The sequence below is a fragment of the Enhydra lutris genome, unplaced genomic scaffold, assembly GCF_002288905.1.
Source record: "Enhydra lutris kenyoni isolate GAN:26980312 unplaced genomic scaffold, ASM228890v2 scaffoldscaffold9, whole genome shotgun sequence".
NCBI lineage: Eukaryota > Metazoa > Chordata > Mammalia > Carnivora > Mustelidae > Enhydra > Enhydra lutris.
In genome coordinates, this window is record NW_019154093.1 from 52,247,039 (window position 1) to 52,273,418 (window position 26,380).

Here is a 26,380-nt window from a genome sequence, read left to right on the forward strand (position 1 = left end):
TAGACTTAGAAGACTCTTTTTAGAATGGAAAAAATGGAACATGGAAAATATTTGATGGGCATGGTGAATATCATAAGGATCTTTAAGAACTAGCTATACATAAAAGTTATTTTAATTGAGCCATTTCTTTATTATAGTTCCCTTGACTAATTAATATTTCACATTTTTTGACAGAGGAGAACAATTATTCAGTAATCACAAGTATGTGTTTCTTAGCTTGCTGAAGAACCACCCACCAAAATCAGAGAATTCTCCCACTTACAATCTCCCACTTAGACTATATAGCTCTGAGTGGTAAAAGCTGAAAATCTAGAGAAATGTTGAGTTACACTTTTCATTTGTAAAATCAAAAATTCAACAGCTTTGGTGGGAAATTCTTTCCTAATTTATCAAAGAGAATATTGTTTATACCCAAAGCATTCCATTTTATATATTAAGACTCTGTGTCTCTCCATATAATGCTTTCAAAGGATTCAAAATATTGATTCCCTGCAGGGAATACCTTTTTCCTCTCCAAATCTCAATTTGTCCCTACCTACTGGGTTCTTTCTCTTGTATGTTTACACTACTATTAGTATTATAAAACTCTCCCCTGACCACTCTGCCAACCATTGTCTTATTTTTCTGTTTTATTTCATATTCAGATTTCTAAAGGCACTGGCCTCTACTAACTGTCTCAGTGTCCTTTCCAGACACAGTTTGGATGGGGGCAGAAAGAGCTGAAGAAACATCACCTATGTAATTCACTAGCTGTACCACCTTGAATTAACTAGGTGAACCTTTGTGAACCTAATCTGTTTCCCCATGTCTTAAATAGAAATGATAATACCTATTTTAAAAGTCTGTATAGGAATTTGATAAAAGTTATTAAATATTTATATTTACTTCCTTCCTTATTGCAGTTTGTACTTTATCTTCTACTATAATTTATTTTCTTAAAGATCACTGTTAACCACTCCTTACTTGAAACTCATTTAGCTGAACCTTGTGCTTTTCTGTTTTTCCTGGTATTCCCACAAACTATCTCTTTTCTTTATAGTGGGTGGGCACTTTCAAAGATTCGGATCTTGGCTGTCTGCACTTTTTTTGTTACACTTTCTCCTTCAGAAAACGGATTCTTTTTATTGCTTTAGTGATCACCTCTATACTAATGGTGCTTAGCCCCTTCTCCCCTGCTCCAGGTCTACTTTCCTTTCTCAACTCCAGTTTTAGTGTTTATCTCACTATATACGCCTTCTTCAGTACACATATGGTCTCTAAGCTCTTAGGAATCACCTTCTAGATGAAAATGTACATCTATTTTTGCCCTTGGCTTCTCAAATACCCAGAGTAATCCTTTTTGGATTGCTCTAGAAATAGGATTAAAGAGGGAAAAACAAGAATATGAAAAAGAAAAGGAAGACCTATATTGTAACAAACTTACAGTTCTACCTGTTGGGCCTATTATACCTTCTTTGCCAAAGGGGCCAGTGTTTCCCTGTTGAGGTAAAAGAAAATCAGTCAGTCTCACTGCCAGTATAATGCAGAAAAATTCTAGAAAATTTCTTGTGTAACAGTAAAATAGTCCATGTCCACATAATTCCAGTTTTTAGTAGAAAATCTAATAATATCAAAAGAAATCATAGTACTTTTGACTTGCCGTATGTGACACAATTCTATATATTATTACAGATTCCTAAAAGAAGAGTTATATCTGTGTAATTTCTAACAAACTGCTAAATCAGCAATACAATTTTTGTGTGGTGATAACTTTAACGATGCCATTTTACATGTGGGTTATTACATAAAAAAATGCAAGTACTTTACATAAAAAAGACTACATAGAATGATGAACAAAATTTTGAATAACTTTCTTTACGGAGGCTGAAGGAAATGTCTGAGTGACTTGCAGCATGGAATTGAGAGAAGGCATGGGAAAGAAACAAAGAGCATCATATGTGACTAACTTCAGTTTCTCCATCTGTTAAATATGATTGTCTGTATCATAGGGCCATTTTGAGACTTAAATGTGAAAAATGATTTTGAAACTGTAAGCTGTTATTGATTATGAAGATAACCTTGAATAAGCTCAGTCTGGTCAATTCTTCCCAAATTATGTATGGAAGCTATCTTTTTTTTAATTGAAGTGTAACTCACTTACAATATCTTATTAGTTTCCAGTGTACACCACAATGACTCAAAATTTTTATATATTATAAAATGATCCCCACATTAAGTCTAGTTACTATCTGACAGCATACAATGCTATTACAATATTATTGACTACACTTCCTATTGTATAGATTACATCCTCAGGACTTACTTATTTTATAATTGAAAGTTTGTACCTCTTAATTCTCCTCACCCATTTTGCCCACCCCCCAACCCCTCCCCTCCTCTAGGAACCAACAGTTTGTTTCCTTATATCTATGTATCTGCTTCAATTTTGTTTTGTTGGCTTGTTTTATTTTTAGATTCTACACGCAAGTAAGATCATGCTATATCTCCCTTTCTCTGTCTGACTTACTATTTCTTTATGAATACAAAATACTTATTGTACTTATTTTCCCTCAACCTCCACTCCCACTCCCATTTGCAACAAATTTCAGTCTTTCTGGCTCATGCTTAACCTGAATTCTTAAATGTAAGTATCTAATAGGCTTTCTCTTTATCCAACTCCTGCCCTTGTACAGAAAATACTAGCAATTGAGATCATTATGTCATAAAGTCTATTCACAGATAGCGTAGAATCACTTTTAAATACAAAGACTGACTTTAAGTGGTAATTTGTAAATACAGTCCCCAAATCTCAAAGATCTACAACCAAATCAAGACATAGAACACTACATCAAAAACTAATGATGTACTGTATGGTGACTAACATAACACGATAAAAAAAAAAAGAGAGAGTTGATTCATAAACTAATCAAATTTAAGCCCTAGTTTGGTTTATCACTGAAAAAAAAAGTCAACAAAGCTTTAATTTAATGAACTGGACTATGATCTGACTCTAAAATAGTGATTTGTTAAAAGAACGGAGAGGTATACATGAACTCTAGAAAATGGTAGACCAAACAGCAAAAAAGTGTCTATGCTTATCTAAATGTGTCTGAAAGACAAAGTGTTTTGATTTTATTTATTATTTATTTTATATTTTTACAGAGGGAGAGAGAGGTAGTGGGGAAGGGGCAGAGGAGGAGGGCGAGGGATAATCTTAAGCCAGCTCCATGTCCAGCACGGAGCATGAGGCAGGGCTCCATCTCACAATGCTAACAACATGACCTAAGCTGAAACCAAGAGTCAGACACTTAATCGACTAAGTCACCCAGGTGAGCCTGAGGTGTTATGATTTTAATGGTTGGTCCAGTTAACTACATAAAAACATCTTTGAAATGAAGAAAAATTAATCCAGATTTCCTACTTCAATTAATTTATTTAATCATCTAGTATTTATTGATTGTTGAGCAAGAACTAGTTACTAGGCCACTTAATATCCATTCTATATTCTAATTAAACAATTAGCAGGCAACCTTATAACATATTTTTTGGCCAGTCAGCTGTGAATTCAGATTTTGGCTCTTCTACTTACTAGCCAGGTATGGCCTTGAGCAAATTACCTTTCAGAGACTTAGTTTCCCCATCTGTAAAATGGGGATGATGGCATCTCTCACAGGATTTTTATCAGGATTAAATGAGAGAAGGGACACAGACTGAACACTGGTAGATAATCGTTTTTTTGCTAAGTTATTAACCTATCATGACTTTTCACTTGTCTTTATAATGACTCAGCAAGAGATATCTGCAATTATAAATTAATATTCATGAGCAGTTACCAGAACTTTATTATTGGTGAACTGATAAAATTTCTGGAGCTGCAAAGCAGGATAGGGCTCAGACCCTGGCCTACAGAAACCCAGTGCCTAAAAAAAAAAAAAAAAAAAAAAAGAAACCCAGTGCCTAGTAAGATTCTGCTTAGGACAGATGTTAGGCAGGCAGCCAAATATCAAGAAAGGACTAATTAATTGAGAAAGCTTAATAAAACTACAATGAAGGGATTTAATTAGTAGGGGACTTAATATATGTAAGAACTTAAAAGCGATGTTTATTAGAGAGGAGGTGTTCCACATATAACTCACCTGTGGATAATCAAGAATTGGGCCTCATATAAAAGCACCAACTTTCCGCGGTTCTTCGGGAATCATAAAAATAACTAATAAATTTGCATCTGAAGAAATGTTGAGGCGGGTCTTTAAACAAACATTTCTCAGGGCAACATTGACCTTTGTGTTACTGAAAATAATTTATTGTAAGAGTTGGAGAAGATGTGTAGGATTTCAAAAATTTGACTGTTCATTTAATATTTTGCACAAGACACTGATTTTCAGCTGTAAAGTTCTTCGAGATTATTTTCTCCTGCTTCTGGACCACTTTCCTTCTTCTCTTTGCTGTCTCCACCTTTGTCCCTATAGTCGCTATTACTCAAGGGGGTGCAACTGCTACAGTCAAACCACTGTTCGACATTTTATCACTTTTTTTTTTTCCCAGTTTTACAGATCATCTCATCAATCAGGAGACTGGTTAATGAAAGCAAAAACAAAACAAAAAGCAAAATAAAACAAAACAAAAAACCAAAAACCAGTAACTGCTGATGGCTTATCTATCCCTACTTATATTTGCTACACTTTGCAATTCTAGGTGCTAAACAGCTAATGGAATTCTTCAGACACCAACATTCGCAACTCTTTTTTTTTTTTTTTTTTTTTTTAAAGATTTTATTTACTTGAGAGACAGAGAGCGAGAGAGAACACAAGCAGGGGGAGGGAGAGAGAAGGAGAGGCAGACTTCTCACTAAGCAGGGAGCCTGACACGGGGCTCAATCCCAGAATCCTGGGATCATGACCTGAGCTGAAGGCAGATGCTTAACTAACTGAGCCACACAGGCAGCCCCAACATTCGCAACTCTTTAAGCAGTTCCTCATCATTCTCCAGGGATAGCTACCCCTGAGCTGGGAAAACATAGCTATTGGGAAATATTTTTCAAAGTGTGGTGAGAGGAGCTCTGGTCCTAGACAAGCCTCCTCCAAGTGATGCATGGGGGTGGTCTCTGGTCTCTGGTTGCATTAATGCTTATAACACGAAACTGCTTTACATTTTTGTTCCTAATGTGAGTTAATAAATACATTATCCAGTATCAACATTAATTCTGATATGTATTTTCTAAAGTAAGAACAGGGAAGATGGGTGGTCTCTAGGGTCTTTTGCTCAAATTAATATATGAACTGAAAAAGGCTGAGAACATTTGCATGGGATCTAATGAGTTTCTTTTTTTTTTTTTTAAAGATTTTATTAATTTATTTGACAGACAGAGATCACAAGTAGGCAGAGAGGCAGGCAGAAAGAGAGAGGGGGAAGCCGGCTCCCTGCTGAGCAGAGAGCCTGATGCGGGGCTCGATCCCAGAACCCTGGGATCACGACCTGAGCCGAAGGCAGAGGCTTTAACCCACTGAGCCACCTAAGCACCCCTGAGTTTCTATCTTTACAGTCATTTTATTAAGTTATTAATTTGGAGTATATTAATTTTAGAATTCTTAATGCTAATTCCTAAAATAAGCAAAGAATCACAATCTCCCGGCAAGTAGAATGACTTTATACTTACTCTCTGTCCAATAGGACCTTTAGGACCTGATATTCCAACAATGCCAGCATCTCCCTCAGGACCCTAAAAATAGAATAAAAATAAAAAGTCAAAATCTTTCATTCTATATGAACATTTTACAAGTGAAATAATCTTATAATAATCTATTGAGTTGGTTCTTAAAAAAAATGATGTACATGCTGAAGTACTATGGAGGAATTGTTCTGAACTATGCAAGTTACTTTGAAGTGCACCAAAATGAATTCAGAGAGGGAGAGAAGGATAGATAGAGTCATGATAAAGCAAGTCCAGTAAAAAGTTATGGTGGAACCTAAGTAAGAGGTATATGGGTTTTTACTCATTCTCTCAACTTTGCTGTATGTTTGAACATTTTCAAAATAAAATGCTTGGGAAAATGGAATGTGAGGGGACAGAGGTGAGTTATTCTTAAAATTGGTAGGAAAATATACACCTATGTAAAATTTTATATTAATATTTAATTTCAAAATTCAAATATATAACTCTATGAATGGAAATTTTGCAGATTAGGAAATAGGTTGTCAGAGACTCAAGTCAGAGACTAAATATTGGTATTTTGACATCTTTCTGATGAATAGCAGAAAATGTGTAAACATACTCTGGGGCCTGGAAATCCTTGGAAACCTGTCAAACCTTGAACACCATGTTCTCCCTGCAATGTGAATGGACAGGATAATCATTATTATGCAATGGTGGCCTGGCCTGTAATATAATAATACTTAGTGAATTTCTGAGTTGGCACATACAGGCTGCCCTTTCAGACCAGGCTCTCCACATGGTCCTTGATCACCTTGTGCTCCTCGGTGACCTCTTTTACCTTGAATTCCAGGTTGACCAGGTAGCCCTTGCTCACCCTAAGGACAAAAAAAAAAAGGAAAGGTGATCTTGACTTTAGAATCTATAAGCATACTGTGTTTTAAATGAAACCCCAATACAGGTCCATCCTTACGCAAAAGTACAAGGCACTGGGGAAACCAAATTCTGCATGGTCATTCTCCCTACCAATATTTTTCACACAAGCAATTGTTTGATTATAATAAGCAAGAAGTATAACAGTGGGGAAGGAAAATTTCAGGGATTGTGGCCATAAGTGTGGAAAAAATAGGGAAAGGGGAAGGATAGTGGGGCTAAAGAGAGAATAGTGAGAGGTGGTGCGTGTGTGGGGGGGGTGTTTATATATCATGGAATTTGTATTTTATTTGAATCAGTATTATTTTGTTGTGTTTTCCTCACCATACAGAGATGATTCAGCTGATACCAGAAACAGAACAGGGTCTCCTGAAGTGTGTGAGTCTTGGCTTTTACCATGGTTATCTTTTCAATCCTATCATTAAGAAATTTCTAGTACTTGTTTCCCAAGATTCCCTTTCATGCATATTCCTATCATCTCCTAAAATGTCACTTTAAAGATATACTTAAGCACTGCTGTTTTATTTGTAAAAGTTAAGGGTTTTCTAAATTCATTTTTATTTTTGAAATGAAAGTTGCAATATCTTTCACACCGTGTCTAAAAATAATAATCAGGAGGAGTTTAGAGTTAGGTTAATAAAAAATGAAGGTTGTTAGATTTTGATCAAAGATTCTTTAAGATTAGCAAATTATCCTTCACTGTCTGGAAACAAAGACACAGCTTTGAGACTTGACAAATATGGATCCTTCTTATTGTCAGGTCATACTTAAGAGATAGGAATTTTATTTCACTTTCTGGTTTTAGCACTGGTTCAGCTACACTGAATTTTAGTGGAAAGGGATGAGTCATTTCCAGTTTACCCATATGGGTCAGAATACCTGAACATTCTTTAGAACTGAAACTATGAAAATCAAATAAAGAGGTGATAATGATGAGGGTGCCAACATCTTAATCCCTGACTTTTATAAAATTGCTTTAGACACTGGAGTCATCTCTTGGTTGTAGGGGTCAATTCTGCATTGAGATAGCTCTAAATCAGGTTTTGATTAGAAAGCCTTATTGAATGCACAATACTCCATTCAATGAATGTTAATGCAAGATTTAATGATGATCACTTTGACTCTAAGAAATAAGCTCTACTCCTATCAGATTTATGAACTGTTGGGTAGATTCAGATTCAGAGGAATGGGAAGTATTTCTAAGAAAGTATGTATCTGGAAGTAATAAGATTTCTCTTTTTAGGAGGAGACAGAGGATGACAGGAAAGAAGAAACAGAATGAGTCAAAGAGCATCTTTTAAAGCATTGCCAATACTGAATTAATGAGTTGTTCTGGCAATTATACGCACCATGGTTATCACAGGAAAGGAGAATGTCCAGGCCACACACTTTCCTTTTTTTCCTAATGTCTTTTTACCATTGGTCAAATTTATTAAAAACCATTAACCTTACCATCCTGTGACCTAGCCAATGAACTCAGGGACAAAATGTTTGTCAATGGTGCTGCTCATCTATCAGAAGAAAATGTTATAGTACCTTTGGGCCTGGGACCCCTGGGCTTCCTGGGAGGCCTGATGACCCCTTGGCTCCTCGAGGACCTGGAGACCCAACCAGTCCTGTTCTTCCTGGGCTGCCTCTCATGCCCTAAGAAATAAGAAATGAAAATTGGGACATTTCCTAAAAATTCATCCAGAGGCTCAGTATATGTAGGAGGGGATGGTGTTCCAAAAGGCTGCTGTTGCCACACTGCCTGGGTTTGAGACCTATCCTGGGCTTCTTTCCCAAATAAGTGAAATACTTAAGTAATGTTTTGACTCACCTAAAGTCTCTAATTATAGTTAATGTAATGGTCTGAGGTATTTAAAATGAAAATACTGAGGCAGTATAGTCTGTTAGTACCTTCTGACTTAAATAGCCTAGGTGCAAAGTATGTGTGTTGTGTTCTAACTTTCTGTATTATATTCTGGATATGCATGACAACTCTAATAACTGATTAATGTTTCCTTAAGAAAAATATTCTATGGCTATTAACTAGACCTACTGTGGTGATCATTTCTCAATACGCACATATATTGATTCATTATGCTGTATATCTGAAACTAATATAATATTTTATGTCCCTTATATATGTTTCAATTTAGAAAAAATTAAGAAATTAAAAAAAAAAAAAAAGGTTTCTGAGCGGTTCACTTGTTAGCCCAGCATGGAAAATCACTTGCTGATATGACTTACATCATGTCCTCAAAGTAAACTTGCTTAAGATTATTACCTTTTGGCAAGAACAACGGCCTGAAATGGTAAAGACATCGGAGCAGCTTCAATAGCCAATTAAAAAACAAGGCAAATGCTTTTCAGTGGTTTTCCTTGCCTCTTGATGAATCAACAGATGTTACCAATACTACTCTTGTTGATTTGGGGAGCCAACGCTGTGTTGAAGTGACTGAAGAGCTAACCTACGTGAACAGTCTGCAGATTGACTATAGGTGAGAGTATTTTCAAAGAATTTAAAACACTGAATCAGTACAACCTCAAGTGGAATCTGCTAAAATGTGATAAAAACTAATAGCAATGCATTGGGAAAATATTTATTGAACAAATTTACAAAAGTTGTGAAAATGTAGTGTATTTAAAGCTATGGATGTTCACCATATTATCCACCATCAGGTCCACTGAGGAAAATACTCATCTAGCATGTGTTATTGAACCAGTAGTGCCAATAGTGAATTCCACTGACTCTGGCAACCTTCATCCATTTTGTGAGATTTTTTGTGAAAATAGAAACTGAATATCCTAATTTTCTCTATCACACAGCAATCTGATGGCTCGGCAGGGATAAAGTTTTATTGAGATATTCTGAGAATGAGATTGAAATGTTTTTGAATGGGAAGACCCACCCTCAACCTCTATTATTGAATGATGAACAGGTTTAGGAATTAGATTTTGCTGCAATGCCTATAAGTGAAGCATATACTTTGGTAGTTGTTTCTTTTTCTTTTTCCTTCTTTTTTTTTAAGGGTGAGGGCAGAGGCAGAGGCAGAGGCAGAGAGAGAGCGAAAATCTTAAGCATGTTCCATGTTCAGCACAGAGCCCAACACAGAGCTTGGTCTTACAACCCTGAGATCATGGCTTAAGCCAAAATCAAGAGTTGGACGCTTAACTGACTGGAGTCACCCAGGTGACCCAAGTCATTTCTTTTTCTTTCCTTTTTTTTTTTTTTTTTTTTTTTAAAGTAACCTCTATACCCAACACAGGGCTTGAACTTACAACCCCAAGATCAATAGTCACATGCTTTACCAACTGAGCCAGCCAGGCACCCCATATGCCAGAGCCATTCTGAGGACAACTAATGTTTGAATCACAAGAACATCAAGCAATTTTATACATTTCCTGTGATGTCAAAAATTAAAACAATAAGTCAGATCTTCATTTCCCACACAAATTTGCAGTGGGTAGATTTTCTGAGCTCAACTCCTTTCCGTAGCATTTTTTAGCACTAGAGGCAAGACATTTCTGTACCTCAAAATTCATTTAACTGTGCAGCTGAGGAGTTCCCACCTAACAGTTCAACTGGAAATGCTAATATACAACGTAACGACATGCTAGAAGGCAAATAATCAAGAGAAGAATCTAACAGAATTTTATAAATTCCTTCTAAGCAACAAATATGCACAATTAAAATCATATGTTCATGAATTTGGCAGCACTTATATGTGTGAAAAGAATTTTCAAAGATAAAATTTGGAAAACATGCAAAATCTCATTATAGGTCACCATTAACAAATAAAAAGAAAATTTTGATGATAGGGAACTGTAATAAGCTAAATGTTACCTCTCCTCCCACAAATAATTCTATTTTTTCTCATAAGTAGACTTGTATTACAAAAAAATTTTACTAAATTATTATATTTTCAATTTCATAAAGAAAAATTTTGTGAAAATCTATTTTTTCTCATTATATAAGTTCTTAAATAGTACCTTAATTTTGCCTACTGCCCTGCAAAGCCCAAAATATAATATTTACAGAAAACATTTGTTGACCCCTATTTTAGGAGATGACTGCTACTTTTTGAGTTGATTCCTGGGATACTAAACTGGGTTGTGCAATCATTCTTCTAGGCATTCAGCAAATATTTGATTATGATATAGAATATTATTATGTGAAAGCAAGGTCATAGGAAGCCCTATGAGCAATACAAAAATAAATAAAATAAGGTTTTTGTTTTCAAGAAGCTTAAAATTAAGTTAAAAATTGTAAAATGTGGGGCGCCTGGGTGGCTCAGTGGGTTAAAGCCTCTGCCTTCGGCTCAGGTCATGATCCCAGGGTCCTGGGATCGAGCCCTGCATCGGGTTCTCTGCTCGGCAGGGAGCCTGCCTCACCCTCTCTCTGTGCCTGCCTCTCTGCCTACTTGTGATTTCTGTCTGTCAAATAAATAAAATCTTTAAAAAAAATTGTAAAATGTAATATGTAAATAGTTATAATAAAAACAAATATTTTAAAGATTTCCAGATGAGAAGAGAGATACAAAGCAAATACTAGAGGGGTCCTGAATAGGGGAAATTTTCTTTGGTGTTAATCAAAAAGGCATTACTGAGAAAGTAGATTAGAACAAGATCACAAGATAAAGATATTGTTGGGGCACCTAGATGACTCAGTCAGTTAAGAGGAATGCAAGTTGGTGCAGCCTCTTTGGAGAACAGTGTGGAGATTCCTCAAGAAATTAAAAATAGAACTTCCCTATGACTCTGCAATTGCACTACTGGGTATTTACCCCAAAGATACAGATGCAGTGAAAAGAAGGGCCATCTGTACCCCAATGTTTATAGCAGCAATGGCCACAGTTGCCAAACTGTAGAAAGAACCAAGATGCCCTTCAACGACGAATGGATAAGGAAGATGTGGTCCATATACACTATGGAGTATTATGCCTCCATCAGAAAGGATGAATACACAACTTTTGTAGCAACATGGACGGGACTGGAAGAGATTATGCTGAGTGAAATAAGTCAAGCAGAGAGAGTCAATTATCATATGGTTTCACTTATTTGTGGAGCATAACAAATAGCATGGAGGACATGGGGAGTTAGGAGAAGGGAGCTGGGGGAAATTGGAAGGGGAGGTGAACAATGAGAGACTATGGACTCTGAAAAACAATCTGAAGGGTTTGAAGAGGTCGGGGGGTGGGGGGTTGGGGAACCAGGTGGTGGGTATTAGAGAGGGCACGGATTGCATGGAGCACTGGGTGTGATACAAAAACAATGAATACTGTTATGCTGAAAATAAATGAAAAAAAAAAAAAAAAGAGTCCAATTCTTGATTTCGGCTCAGGTCATGATCTCATGGTTGTGAGATCGGGCCCTGCATTAGAATCCTGTGTCCAGCTCTATGCTGAGCATGGAGCCTACTTGGGATCCTCTTTCCCTGTCCTCTTTCCCTCCCCCCACTCACATATGCTTTCTCTCAAAAAAAATAAAAGATAAAGATATTGTCCTTAAAGATAAAGATATTGCCCTATCACAAATGTGATAGGAGAGGTGATTTGTCAAAAATAGAGTCTCTTAAAAAAAAAATGGGGTGCCTGGGTGGCTCAGTGGGTTAAAGCCTCTGCCTTCAGCTCAGGTCATGATCCTAGGGTCGTGGGATCCAGCCCCACATTGGGCTCTCGGCTCAGCAGGGAGCCTTCTTCCCCCCACCCCCCACCCCCCGCCTGCCTCTCTGCCTACTTGTGATCTCTATCTGTCAAATAAATAAATAAAATCTTTAAAAAAAAATAGAGTCATTTCTGTAGAAGGCCTGGTTGGGAGAATAAGATCTAAAGATAAAGCTGATTTTGAATATAATACTGAAGTATTATTCCTTTTTCCCCCAAGTTATTTCTTCCAAATTATATCATCACATACCTTTTCATTCTTTTACTTATGGTTAATAATTCAACATAGTTAAAGAATTACCTTTTCCAGGTAGATTTTCTCCATGATCACAAAGCTGACTAAAATAATGAATGAAAATGTATTTTATATTCCTAGGTGCCATGTACTATGCTGGGCACTCACAGGAAGACACCTACAGGATACCTACAGGATATAGGTTCATAGTTCTTAACTTGATCTCTAAACATTTTTTTTGTCCCAATCTACATTGACTATTTTTATCTCTTACCATTTCTCTATGTTAGTGGCTCTCAATATACATTAAGGACCAATTATGAGGACAAAATCCTCATTGGGAAAAGGTGAAAGGAAGGGGAGAAATAAAGACAGAAGTACAGTAGGGGAAGAGCGAGAAGGGGGAAAGGTAGGGAGAGAGAGAGAGACAAAATGAGAGGGAGGAAGCAGGGCTGGGCAGATAGAAAAGAGAAAGAGAGCCGCATTGTGGACTTAAGATTCAGGTGGTATGGTTCTCCCATGTTGCTTGCATCATTAATCCAAGTGCACTAATCTCTACTTCCTTCCCCTTGCCACATGAACTTGAGAACCCTGGATTCATGTAATTTATCGTATTTCTTTCCTCTTGCCACACAAATCCTGGATTCATGACATGGTGTCATTTTAGAACTCATCAATGCAAATGAAAGCAAATTCAGTCATAGTCATCTGAGACTTTGGGATATAAAATTTTAAAAAATGTTCAGTGAAGACATAGCTGTTATACCAATGGCTAGGTCTCTAAAAGGAATATGACTTTACAGAAAAGGCAAGTCTCAAAAATAGAATTCTGATAAACACTGTCCTCCCCATTAAAAACAAAAACAGGTGAGAAATCCAAAGAAACCGATGACTTGAAGAGAAGGAAGGTATGTAAGCAAGGGAAAACAAAACAAAACATACATACTCAGATCAATATATAGACTGAGTTCCAGAGTTAAACTAGGTAGAAAGCAGATCAGTGTAAGGATTTAAAAAAAAAAAAAAAAAGGTGGATTGTCTTGCAAGGCTGTGAATATCCTACCCTTGAATGTATTACAGAGGTAATAGATGCCACAGGGAGAGGATAACACATGACAGATTACCTGAGACAATTTTAGGATACTTCAACATTCCAGAATTCTAATAGAGTAGCACTTCACTTATAATTTTAGGCAATTTTTTAAAGACCTTTATTCATCAACAGGAAAAAAATATATATCTTTCCAGTGATGCATGGACAACGGACATTCAGATCTTGCTGAATGCTCCAGAAATTCAATAGGTATTTTTAGCTGAGAATAAAAGGACCCTAAGACCAGTCCTCAAGTTTAACTGAAAACTAGAAACTTTACTTGCAGTGCTATCACACATTTAACAGGGCACAATGAATATGTTCCAAGTCACTTACTGTTCATGTTGGTTTCTTAGAGAGAAATTTGAGGATAGTAGCAGAGTGTTCTGCACAAAGTTCCAAACAATGTCTCATACAAGTAGAGAACAAATATTTCTTATTGTGAACACAAAGATGGATGAGTAATTTTACTTTCAAGAGAAACAGATGCTAATGCCTAAGCATTCTTTCCAGTGTCTTCTAAATGATTTATTTAAAACCAATCAGCAAAGAGTAAGTCATTCTGAGAAAAATATTAAAAGAAATAAAATCATATTTAATTTGTTCAGAGATGCTGAAACCAATGAACAGTTTATCTGAGTTTAAAAAAAAAAAGTTGATAGTATGATAAGAGTACATGATGTCTCATGGCTAGAAACTTCCACTATCCTCAGATGGGGGTTAGATTCCCTGCTGAATAAGTTTTTTTTTTTTTTTTTTAATTAAAATTAACTGACATATAGTATTATGTAATTTAAAAGCCTACTTAGTGCTATTTGGTACATTTGTGTTTACTTATTACAATATGCTTATTGCAGTAATGTTGGCTAATACCTTTATTATATCACATGTTTATAGTTTCTTTTTTGTGCTGAGAATAGTTGAGATTCAGTCTGCTAGCAACCTTGAAATCTACAATATGATACCATTGACTATAATCACTATGTTGTGCATTAGATCTCCAGAATTTATTTATCTACTAGGTGTAAGTCTGTACTCTTAAACTGGTTTTCAACTCTGCAGGAAGTATCAGTTTTGTCTAAACTGAAATTGATGACTGCTTGGGTTAGTCAGTAATCAACAATATCAGCCACAACAAGAGTTACTTTTTACTGGGTGTCTTTTGTGTATCAGAAACCACAATGGTTAAAAAAGAAGAAAGAAAGAAAGAAAGAAAGAAAGAAAGAAAGAAAGAAAGAAAGAAAGAAAGAAAGAAAGGAAGGAAGGAAGGAAGGAAGGAAGGAAGGAAGGAAGGAAGGAAGGAAGGAAGGAAGGAAGGAAGAAAGAAAGAAAGAAAGAAACTATAATGGTAATATGGTTGTATTGTTTTATTTAATCTGATGTCAGTGAAGGAAATAAGAGGAACTCCTAATCTTTCACTTTGACTTCCCTGTGGGGGAAAGAAAGAAGGGTACATAAGCATGTACATGTTTATGTAGAAAACTGCCTTTTTTCTGGAATTGAATGGGAAGATCTGGGATGGAAAATGGAGTTATCTGCATACATTCAGAGGACAGAAAGAGAGAGATTTTGGAACAATGATGACTAGTTTATATATAATAGTGAAACATAAAGTGAATGTCACTCTTGTTACTTCCTAGGCCCCTTAATTTAGATGTTGTAATTTCATTAGAATTGAAACAAATATATTAAGGAATAAATAACAAATACACATTTTAAGCACAGGCAAAAATAGAAATCCACATTTTAAAGTAGATTAACAAAGGAAAACCATCTTTAAAATATGTTGAATGAAAAGACAAATATTTTTAATATTAATTTTATTGATGTCTCAACAGCAGAGTGGTAAGTTTAAAATGACACTAAACTTCAAATTAATTGTTTTTCTTTAAAGTAGCACCTTGAAAATCACTAGAAAGTTTTTTCCTTTCCCTACTTCCAAGCATCCTCTGTGCTCATACCATTATGTTTATATAGTTATTTACTATGAGAGAAAATAACAATTAAAATTACTTTACTTACTGTAGTACAAAAAAATATGTATGGTGCCGTAATTTTTTTTTGCATTATTAGGCAACATTAAGTACTGCATTTTTTGTTAAGCCAGCAAACCAATGAGTTATAAAAGGAATGCTTTGCTTCCTTTATTCCAAGCAACTAAAAACACTTCTATTTAAGTAAGAATTTCTTATTTTATTTGGTTTACTAAATATATCCCCCTAGGAAAGAATTGGCTGTTAAAAAATGTGGGATAATAATTATTAGGTGATTATATGCAAGGCTATATTATATAAAAATAATGTAGCATTCCTAACATTTTCCTTCAGTGCCAGTCAAAAGTAATGTGGCCAAACGTTGGAAATAAGATTTATGAATGAGCTGTACACTAAAGTCAGGAGGTGACTTTAGTTTTGAATCTCTAAACATACTAAGGCTTATGGAACTTGGAGCAGGGTTGAGACAAGTCACAGGGCAGCAGAGACAAGTCAGGTCTGCTTGACTTATGTCTATTCCCAAGAGTGTACAAAACAAAGTCTTGTTCAGCCTTAATGAATACATGCATTTCAACATTGTATTACCTCACAGAAATTATTTATACATTTCCATTAGAACAACTGGTGGTTTATCAGTCTTGCAAAATGGACAGTGCAAATGTCACTCTAATATTGGGCAAAATTAATGTACCTTATGAAATCTCCTTTACTCAGAACTTCACCTATAATCATAGGACTGACAGGGACTAAAAAAGGATTATTTCATTATACTTTGGATCTTAGACATGTCCAGGCTCACGCTACTATGAAGAAATAAACGTCCCTCTTTCATTTCAAAAATAACAAATCTATACCCATACTCTCTTACTTGATCCTCGGATAATCCTGTGAACATGCCAGTTCTTTCCTAACTTCAGGTTTTTCCATTTTGGTTCCTTCACAGAGTGTGTTTGTTCCTCATTCTTTACAGACCTGGTTCAGTGTCACCTTCTCAAGGGAGAAACAGTCTCACTATACCCAAGTACGACCTCCTCCACGAGGCCTGCACGGTCTATTCCATCTATAATCTATCTCCCACATGCTCTATCTCACAACCCTATTTCTTTCTTCCACGAGCTGGAATTACCAGATTTCTTTATATATAGACTACTAACCAATTACTGGGCCGATTCATAGTACATCATGAATTCTTTTTTTTTTTTTTTTAGGTCAAAAATAGTCAAATGTCTGGACGCCTGGGTGGCTCAGTTGGTTAAGCATCTGCCTTCAGCTCAGGTCATGATCCCAGGGTCCTGGGATCGAGTTCTGCATCAGGTTCCCTGCTCGGGCGGGGGGAGAGCCTGCTTCTCCCTCTGCCTGATGCTTCCACTGCATGTGCTCTCTCTCTCTCTCTCTGACAAATAAATAAAGAAAATCTTTTAAAAAAAATGGCCAAATGTCAGACATTTCTTGCTGTTCCATGTGTGTTTCATGGAGGCAGTTCTTTGTCTATCTTGTTTAGTGCTATATTTTCCAACTCCTAGCTCATAATAAGCACAGAACAAATATATGTTGAATGAATGAATGTTAGCTTAACCATGAGTATCTATTATTATGGGAAGATGATAATAGCAATAAGGGCATGTAGTCTGCTAAACATGTCTCATACGAACCATATGAGGAAGGTGTTATTACATTCCTGTTAGAGATGAGAAGCCTAAGACGTTAAGTAGCTGGCACATCTTAATTTTATTTAGGACTCCAAAGTCACAGTTATTATGAAAAGACCATTCACTCTTCAAATATTTATTGAGCTTCTTCTTCTTTTTTAGATTTTATTTATTTATTTGAGAGAGAGAGAGTGAGAGAGAGAGCATGAGTTGGGGGGAGGGAGAGGGATAAGCAGACTTCCCACTGAGCAAGGAGCCCAATGCGGGGCTTGATCCTAGGACCCCGGAATCATGACCCCGGAATCATGACCCCAACCAAAGGCAGACGCTTAAGCTAAGCCACCCAGGCGCCCCTATTGAGCTTCTTCTATTGCCTGAGGCTGCTGAGTGTTAGGGCTCCAAAGATGAATAAAACACAACCCCGAATCTACATGAGTTTGCCATCTTTTGTCGCAGGAAGACATGAAGATATGTAATCAGCAGCCATATGATCTGTGCTCTGATGGAAGCAGTGTATACAAGTTCAGAGCAGGGTTGCTTAACTCTGACTGGAGAGGTCAAGGAAGAGTGTCTGAAGGAGGTAACACTTCAATTACGTCCTGAAAGAGCAAGAAATTATTCATCCTAAAGTTAGAGAGAAAGATGGAAGAGCTTTCCAAGCAGAAGGCATAAATGACATGTACAAAGGGATGAAAGTAAGGAAAAAATACGGAATTTGGGGGGACTATCTAAGTAATTAAGCATAGCTGAATGGGTATAGAATAGTGATTAAGAATGCAGGTTCTGAATCTAGATTGGCTGATATTGAATTCTGGTTCTATTGTTTGTTGTCTATATGACCTCAGGCAAGTTGCTTAGTCTCTCCGAGTCTCACCTTCATTTTCTGTACCCTAGAGATAATAGCTATACCTACTTCGTGGTTTTTTTTTTTTTTTTAATTGTTGGTTTTTTTTTGTGGGGATTAAATAGCTTCATACATATTCAGCACTTTGAATAATTCCTGGCACATAGTAAGCATTTAATAATTGTTAGCTGTCATTATGACTGAAATGCATAGGAAATGTGAGGATAAAGGTAGAATAGAAGACTGGAAACGTAAAGAGAGGCCAGATCATGAAGATCAACATTACACAAAGAGTATGAACTTCATTGGATTGGGAGTCACTGAAGATTCAACTAGGAAAGTTACATCCTTCAGCATATCTTTCATTTTGTTGCTAATAAGCAGCCAAACAGGCTGTGTTTTGTCTGTTCTGGAAGAGTTCCTAATGAGCAGTAAATGGGCCAAAACAAGTAGCAGGGGGGAGAGGGAGAAAGTAGTAATCAGGATAAGCCATAACTGGAAATCACCCTTTTAATAATCAAGAGTTGACAGGATCTGCTGAATGTAAATCTGGCAAACGCAAGTGTGTTTCTTTCTCCAAAATACCATGGGAAAGAAATGTATCTTCTCAGAAACAGAAGTTTCTTTGGTGTGACTAGCTCACAGGCTAGAGAGTGCCACAGATGGGTGGCAGACCTGCTGGTGTCCCTAACAGAGGCTTCCATGGTGGTCTTGCTACTCTGTGCTTGGACTGTGAGTGGGATGATGAAATGTGTTTTTCCTTCTTATACTGGACACAATCCACAGTGGAAAACTCAAGACTTCCGATGTTCTTTCAGGATAAGCATCTCATTTCCTATAACACTTAAGCCTGTGTTCACCTGACAAAGTGCAAAGTCAAGATTGGAAAGCCTTGATTTGTCTTAAGTCAAGATGGTAGGTTTGTTTCTTTCCCTCTCTTCCAATAACCAATTTTATTAGTTGTAGCAATAAAAAATAAGAAGACTAGTAAGCCTTCATTTTGGTGACAAATAGATTTATGATCTTTGCAGGGAAAAGTTGTTTTCCTTTTTCATAAATGACTGAGGCACTACAGAAGTCCAAAGCGATGAAAACAGCAATGGTAGACTCATTTACTGCAGATGTTCTAAGTTGACTTGTCTCAAAACACTCATTTATACAGAAGGAAATTCACATAGGCAACTGTGAGCCTCTCCAATACTGTCCTTCAGTTATAGTCACATGACTTTGAAAAAACACTGAAACTGTGGACTGAATATGCCAAGAATTCTTTAACTCCTTGGCCACATCAAAAAAAGAAAGAACATTGTTTAGGAAAATCAGGCAGTTGCATAATGCTAGAAATCCCAGAATAAATATTTTTCTTAGTGGAAAAATCCAGCAGTCTTTAAAGGTAAGCCAAGAAACACCACGGTGCCATGATTTAAAAAAATAAAGTAAAAACTAAAAAAAAAAAAAAAGAAAGAAGAAAAAAAGACCAATGGAAAGATGTCCTTATCTGTTGTTGAAAATATTCCAGGGAATATGCTAGTATTTAGAGACTATGTTACTTTCTCTTAACTAGTTTTTCTATTGCTATAGTAAGTTTCAGAAATAATTAGAAATTACCAGTTAGCCATTGTTATCTAATGTCACTGACCAGACTAGGTCCTTATAAAGCATCACCACTTTAATTTCATATCGTATTTCTATAGGAAACAGAAACATTTGTAGAAAATATTTCCATATTCATAAATACCAATAGCATGTGTAAACTTTGGGGTTAAAAAGGGGATTCCTCAAGGGAAAGTTATTTTTTCTTATTTTGATGGATACAAAACACTTCAATATTTATGACATCCTGATATTCAAAGTATGCATGTGAAATTTTTCTAACTTATTCTTTGAAAATGCTAAAGGTAGGAGATGATGAATTATGATCTAATACCAAATTGCTTACCAATGGGAATAGCAGATACCATTCTTCATACTTCATGGCCCTGGTGATATACTGCAGCAATATTCAACATTATTGTAATTCATTTCAATTCCTTTCATCACAAAATTCCATGAGATTCTTATACTAGCCCTATATAAAGGGACATCTAGCTCAGAATCTGTTTTTCAGAAATGATGGCCCAGTTAGAAGTAGAATAGCTTTGGAAATGGAACTAGAATGTACATGTTTTATTGTCTGACTAATTCATACTCAGATGCTCCTTTCTCTTTATTATGTCTTCAGCCTCTCTGTCTCTACTAGGTCCACCTAAATTTTAAATGTGCTCAAGGTTCTCTCACTTCAAAATAACTTCTACTTTAATTTCAGTTTCATCTCTAGTTATTGTCCTACTTCCTCTTTCAGAGCCAAATTTCTCCACTGAATTGCCTGAATATCTGATTTCTTCACTGTCCATGCTCCTCAAGCACTGCGATCCTATTTCTGCCCCTACTAATCAAATCAAATGGCTATTTGCTGAAGTTACCGATGACCTCCATATTCTAAAATATAATGGCACAATCTTATCTTTTTGAGATTTTGGTACTAGTCAGGGTCCTTACTCGCAAACACCAGAAACCAATTCTGGAAATTTTTAACGGAAAATTTTCTGAAAATGCACTGAATAGCTCTTAAAATCACAGATAAATCCAGAAAGCCAGGTTTGGAAAATACACAGAATTAAAGGAAGTTTAGGCAGCCAGAATTTGGATACTGCGGTGTGTATCACAGTAGCTGCTGGACATGGACTCCTGTCACCCCTGGAAACCGAGTACTACTGATGTTACTGCCACTGCCACTAGAACAGAATCTCTATTGTCCCGGCTTCTGCATATCACAGACTCCCCAGCCAAAGGTCTTGGTGAACATAATGATTGGTTTGGCCTAGGTCATTGGCTTATGTCCTTGTTTCAAGGAGGAACCGGAAGATGAGAGTCTAGCATTTGACATCTGTAGAAAGGGGCCTCCTAATGGGGTGCCTCGGTGGCTCAGTGGGTTAAGCATCTGGCTTTTGATTTTGGCTCAGGTCATGATCTCAGCATTGTGGGATCAAGCCCTACATCAGGCTCCGTGTTCAGCAGGGAGCCTGCTCAAAGATTCTCTATCTCTCTTCCTCTTCCCCTGCCCACTCTCACTAAAATAAATCTTTAAAAAGAAAAAGGAAAAAAAGTGGCCTCCCTCACCAAGATCAGAGAGTAAACACAAACATTTATAAAGCTAAAAATGAGGTAAGATGCTGAATAACCAAAAAAATAAAATTAAGAAAACACATGTGCAACACAATCTTTCAGGATTATTATAGTTGATGACTTACTCCTTGAAATATTTTTTGCTTGTTTCCATGACATTATATTCTTTTTCTCCTATCTATTATGATCACTCCCTCTTGGTCACCTTTGTAGTCTCCTCTTCCACCTTTACCTGACTTCTAAATGATGGCATTCCCTACAGCTTGATACTGGACCTTCTTTCCATTGTTTACTTATATTCATGTTTTTCTTCATTTGTTCCCCAAATCTATTCACTGCTCCTTCTCTATCTTGCTATTTGTTCTGGGAATTTGACCTTTATGGACTGCATCACCTGGGTTCTCTTGTCCTCTCTTGACTTTCAGTTGAGGTTGGCCAATGGGATACACTTCACTAGGATATCAGAGGAGGGAGGCGAACTACATTTACTTCTCCCATTTCCTTCTGGCCTTGGTGTTCTGTCAGTGGCTGGGTTACTTTCAGCTCTAGCTCCTGTGAGGTGCCCCTCTTCCAATAGCTCCGGCTCTCAACTGGAGTCTCAACTTGACATTATTTCTTTCCTTTAACCTTTCAGGTCTAAGGGCAGTAAACACTTCCTACTGCTGACAGTCTCTGGATTCTCCCAACATCCCTTATTGACTGCCCCTGTCAACATTTTTGTAAATATTCTCTTCAATATTCAGAAGTAGAGTATTTCGTCTACTTTTTAACATGACCAATTAAGTACATTTGTATATGCTGATGACTGTCACATTTATATCTGACCTCCTCTCTGAGCTCTATGTCAGAATATTTAACTGCCTACTTAACATCTCTACCTGGATCTTATAACCTTGCCTATAAAATTTGGGTCTCTTTCAGTGTTTGCTTTTTTTAGTGATGGGTACTACGATGCATTGAGTTAGAAACTCGTACAAGTTAGAAATCTGGAAGTTATCCTTGACATCCCTCTCTTTCCCTTACCTCCCATAATCAAATATCAAAACTACCTCCTAAATACTACTAAATCCACCCACTTCTTTCCATTTCCACTCCACTAATCTAGTCCAAACCATGGACATGTATAGCCTGGAATACTGCAATACATAGTCTAGTCTCCTGCATCTCTCTTGCTCCTTTCAATTCATTTTCCATAATGAAGCCAGAGGGAGTCCCCTAAAAATGTAAAATTGGATAAAGTCCCTCAATAGGGTCCTACAGTCTTCAGCTAATATTCAATATCCTTAATATGTCCTTCAACACGCACGATGATGTGGTTCCTGTACATCTGAATGGTGTACAGCTTATTTGTTACATCTTGCTCATTGAATGAACTTTAGTCACAATTGCTCTTGTTTTGGTTCTTCAAACATACTAGGCTCTTCCTAGCTTCTTATATGCAGCTGTTTCTGCATAAAATGTTCCTTTCTGGCTTTCTTCACCCACAATAATCATTCCTAATTTATTAACTCCTACTTATTGTTCAGTGTTACCTCTCCTTCCCTACCCCCTCATATCAAGCCACTTTACTGAGGTGTAATTAACATAAAGTAAATTGCAAAATACATAATTTGATAAGTCAGTGTAAGGGGTTTCACATGTTTGTGTAATCACACAATCATCACAATCAAAATACTATATCATCATCACAATCAAGATCATCACAATCATCACAATCAAGATAACGTATCTGCCCCCTCTCCCCAAAAGTCTTACCCTGTCCCTTTGTAAGCCCTCATTCTCATACCTCTCTATATGCACTCCATCCAGGATATTCCTGATTTGCTTTCTGTCACTACAGATTAGTTTGCAATTTCTAGAATTTTATATAAGTAGAATCATACAGTATGGGCTTGTTTTGGTCTTACTATTTTTTTTTCAAGTAGGCTCCACATCCAGTGTGGAGCCCAGTGTGGGGCTTGAACTCATGACCCTCAGATCAAGACTTAGGCTGGGACTGAGTTGGATGCTCAAGCTACTGAGCAGCCAGGCACCCCTGTCTGTTTTTTTCCCCTTAGCTTATTTGAGATCCACTCACGTTGTAGCATTTATCAACAGCTTATTCTTTTTATTGCAAACTAATATTTCTTTGTACATATGGAGCATGTTTTTTCAGGCAGTCATCTTTTAATGAAGATTTGGGGTGTTTCTGTTTTGGAGCTATTACAAAGATAAATGCTATAAATATTCATGTGCAGGTTTTTGTGTGGACATATGTTTTCATTTCTCTTGGATAAGAGTAGAAAGGCTGGGTCCTATGATAGGTATATGTTTAATGTTTTAAGATACTGCCCATGCCAAAATTGACATCCTAATAGTATTAAGTGTTCTGACCCATGAACATAGTATATATACCACTTATTTAGGTCTACTTTAATTTTTGTCAGAAATGCTTTATAGTTTTTAGCATATAGGTATGCACTTTTTTGGGTCAAATTATCCCATTTTGGCACTACTGAAAGTACTGTATTTTAAATGTCACTTTTTGAATGTTCATTGTTAGTATATAAAAATACAATTCAAATTTGTATATTGATCTTATATCCTGCAACTTTGCTAAATTTACTTAATTTTTTTTGGAGATTCTTGAAGATTTTCTACATAGATGATCATGTTGTCTGTGAATAAATACAGTTTTATTTCTTCCATTTCAATCTGGGGGTTTTTATTTCTTTTTATTACCCTGACTAGAACCTTATTGCATTGATTAGAATCTCCAGTACAGTGCTGAATGTGTCATTTAAATATAAGAAGGTAATACAGGTATCTTTACAGAAATGAGGCCTCAGAAGGTTTGTCTCACAAATACCTACACTGAAATAATAATAGAAACAAATTCAGGAGATTCTATAGAAGTTATTCAAAGTAATAGTGATCAAATAGCTTAATTAAGTTTACTCCTCAAAAAAAAAAAAGCAATGGAAATAAAAAGAAAGAGTAAATGCAAAAAAACTAAAAGTCAGGGGCATCTGGATGGCACAGTCAGTTAAGCATCTGACTCTTGGTTTTGGCTCAAGTTGTGATTTCAGGGTTGTGAGATCAAGCACCTACGGGGCTCTGCGCTCAATGCAGAATCAGCTTGAGACTCTCTCTTCCTCTCTTTCTACCCCTCCTCTGGTGCTCACGCACACACTCTCTAATAAATAAATCTTTTAAAAAAAAAACCTAAAAGTCAAAATTCAAGGCAATATAAAAAAATGATAAAGGCAAAGTAATTTATAGAAACAAAAGGAAATGCGAGCACACACAAGAACTTATTTTGTTAGAGAGAAGATACAGATAGTGATATATTTAACAAATCAATAAAGTTAAATACATACACATTTGGTTTTAAGTTCAGTGAAACTGCTACAAGAACATCCACCAAAAAAGAAAGAGCGACTTTTCAACAATTCTAAACAATGTCAGTGATAAAACAGTCCTCCCTATTAGTGCTGCTATTATCATCCTTATTTAGTTGGGTTTGGCTAATGGGACATCCTTGCAGGGGACTGGGGGTTAGGGGAAGACTGAAATCTACAGCAGATTCAGGATCCCATGTAAGCTACCTTGTTATTTGAACCTTATGATTGAGCAATGATAATATCTAATAAGGGTCATATTTGTATATATCTTATAAAATTATTAGCATATCCAGTGGGAATCAAGAAAGAAAAAAAAGAAGAAAACAAAAACAAAAAAGACAGTATTAGACAAGGAAATACAGAATCAAGATGGCAAATATTCTTAGTGGAGAAAGTTTTAGATGCATCCTTTAAGATCTACAGCACAAGGGTGTTTACTATTGCTGTACTGTTCAACATAACATTGAAGGTCCCTGCCAACGTATGTGGAAGGAAAAAGAAGTGAGTGTAAGGAAAGAGATCAATCTGCCATTATTTGAAAATGATATTATCTACCTCAAAAACCCAATAGAATCATAAAAGGAAATTATTAGAAATTTTCTAAAAATCTAATGGTATAGAATATATCCTGAATCAGTAACATTTAACCTAGTAATAACTGGGGGTGCCTGTGTGGGACAGGCAGTTAAGCATCTGATTCTTGGTCTTGGCTCAGTTGTGATCTCAGGGTGATGAGACTGAGCCCTATGACAGGCTCCATGCTCAGCGCAGAGTGTGATTGGATTCTCTCTCCCTCCCTCTGCCTCTCCACACCATTCTCTCTCTCTCCCTCTCTCTAAAATAGATAAATACATCTTTAAAAAAGAATTGTATAAATAAAAAAAATAAAATAAAATAGTAACAGCTTACTAGAAAGTAAAGGAATACACAAGGCCTTTATTAAGAGACAATATTGCATATTGATAAAAGCAAAGAGATAGGCTGCTTTTGTGGCTATGAGACAATGAAAGTGACAATCTCTCAGTACCTCAGTATGTGTGTAGGTATGTATTTTTTTTAAAAATTGAGGTATAATTGACCTCAGTTTCTTCATGTATAAAATAAGGATCATAATTGTATATATCTTAAAAGATTATAACGATTGAGTCAATATAGGCCAACACTTATCATGGTGCCTGGCACATACTTAGCATTATACGAATTTTTGCCATTATTATTTTGGAGCTCTTCTATTAGAGCACAATAAAAATGGTAACAATAAATATTTCATCTCCTTTATTGGATAACTACAATGATATGAATTTTCTCCCAATATATCTATAAATTCAAGGCAAACCTAATGACAGTTCAAGTTTATGTTAGGCTTTTAAAGAGACTCAACAAATCTAATCCCAAATGTGCATGTGGCAGAAGTATAAAGAAGGGGGACGTGATCCATTAAATATAAGGACACATTACAAAGCTATAGAATAAGAACAGTGTGATAATCCAAACAGGCCAGACAACGACCAACTTTTTCTGTAAAAGAGCCAAAGAATAAACATTTTAGAGTTTGCGAGGCCATTGGTCTTCTTTGCAACTACTCAACTGTGCTTTGTAGTGCAAAAGCAGCTATATGTAAACAAATGACTGTGGCTGTGTGCCAACAAAATTAATTTATGGGTACTGAAATTTAAGTTTCATGTATTTTCATGTGTGACAAAACCTTCTTCTTTTTACTTTTTTCTACCATTAAAAATTTTAAAAACTGGCTTAGCTCATGGGCCATACAAATATAAATCCATTTGGTTCATCAGGTATAGGTTTC

General features: G+C 36.2%; 1 protein-coding gene across 1 annotated transcript in view; it reads right to left on the minus strand.

Moving 5' to 3' along the window:
- Window positions 1-26,380, minus strand: part of LOC111143380 (collagen type XXIV alpha 1 chain) — a 388,577-nt gene that overhangs the window by 39,325 nt on the left and 322,872 nt on the right. Inside the window, exons 48-52 of the mRNA XM_022497083.1 lie at window positions 8,099-8,206; window positions 6,400-6,507; window positions 6,252-6,305; window positions 5,636-5,698; window positions 1,424-1,477 (exon numbers count right to left, since the gene is read on the minus strand). Of these exons, the coding sequence (XP_022352791.1) occupies window positions 1,424-1,477; window positions 5,636-5,698; window positions 6,252-6,305; window positions 6,400-6,507; window positions 8,099-8,206 (387 nt within the window). The remainder of the gene's footprint in view (window positions 1-1,423; window positions 1,478-5,635; window positions 5,699-6,251; window positions 6,306-6,399; window positions 6,508-8,098; window positions 8,207-26,380) is intronic.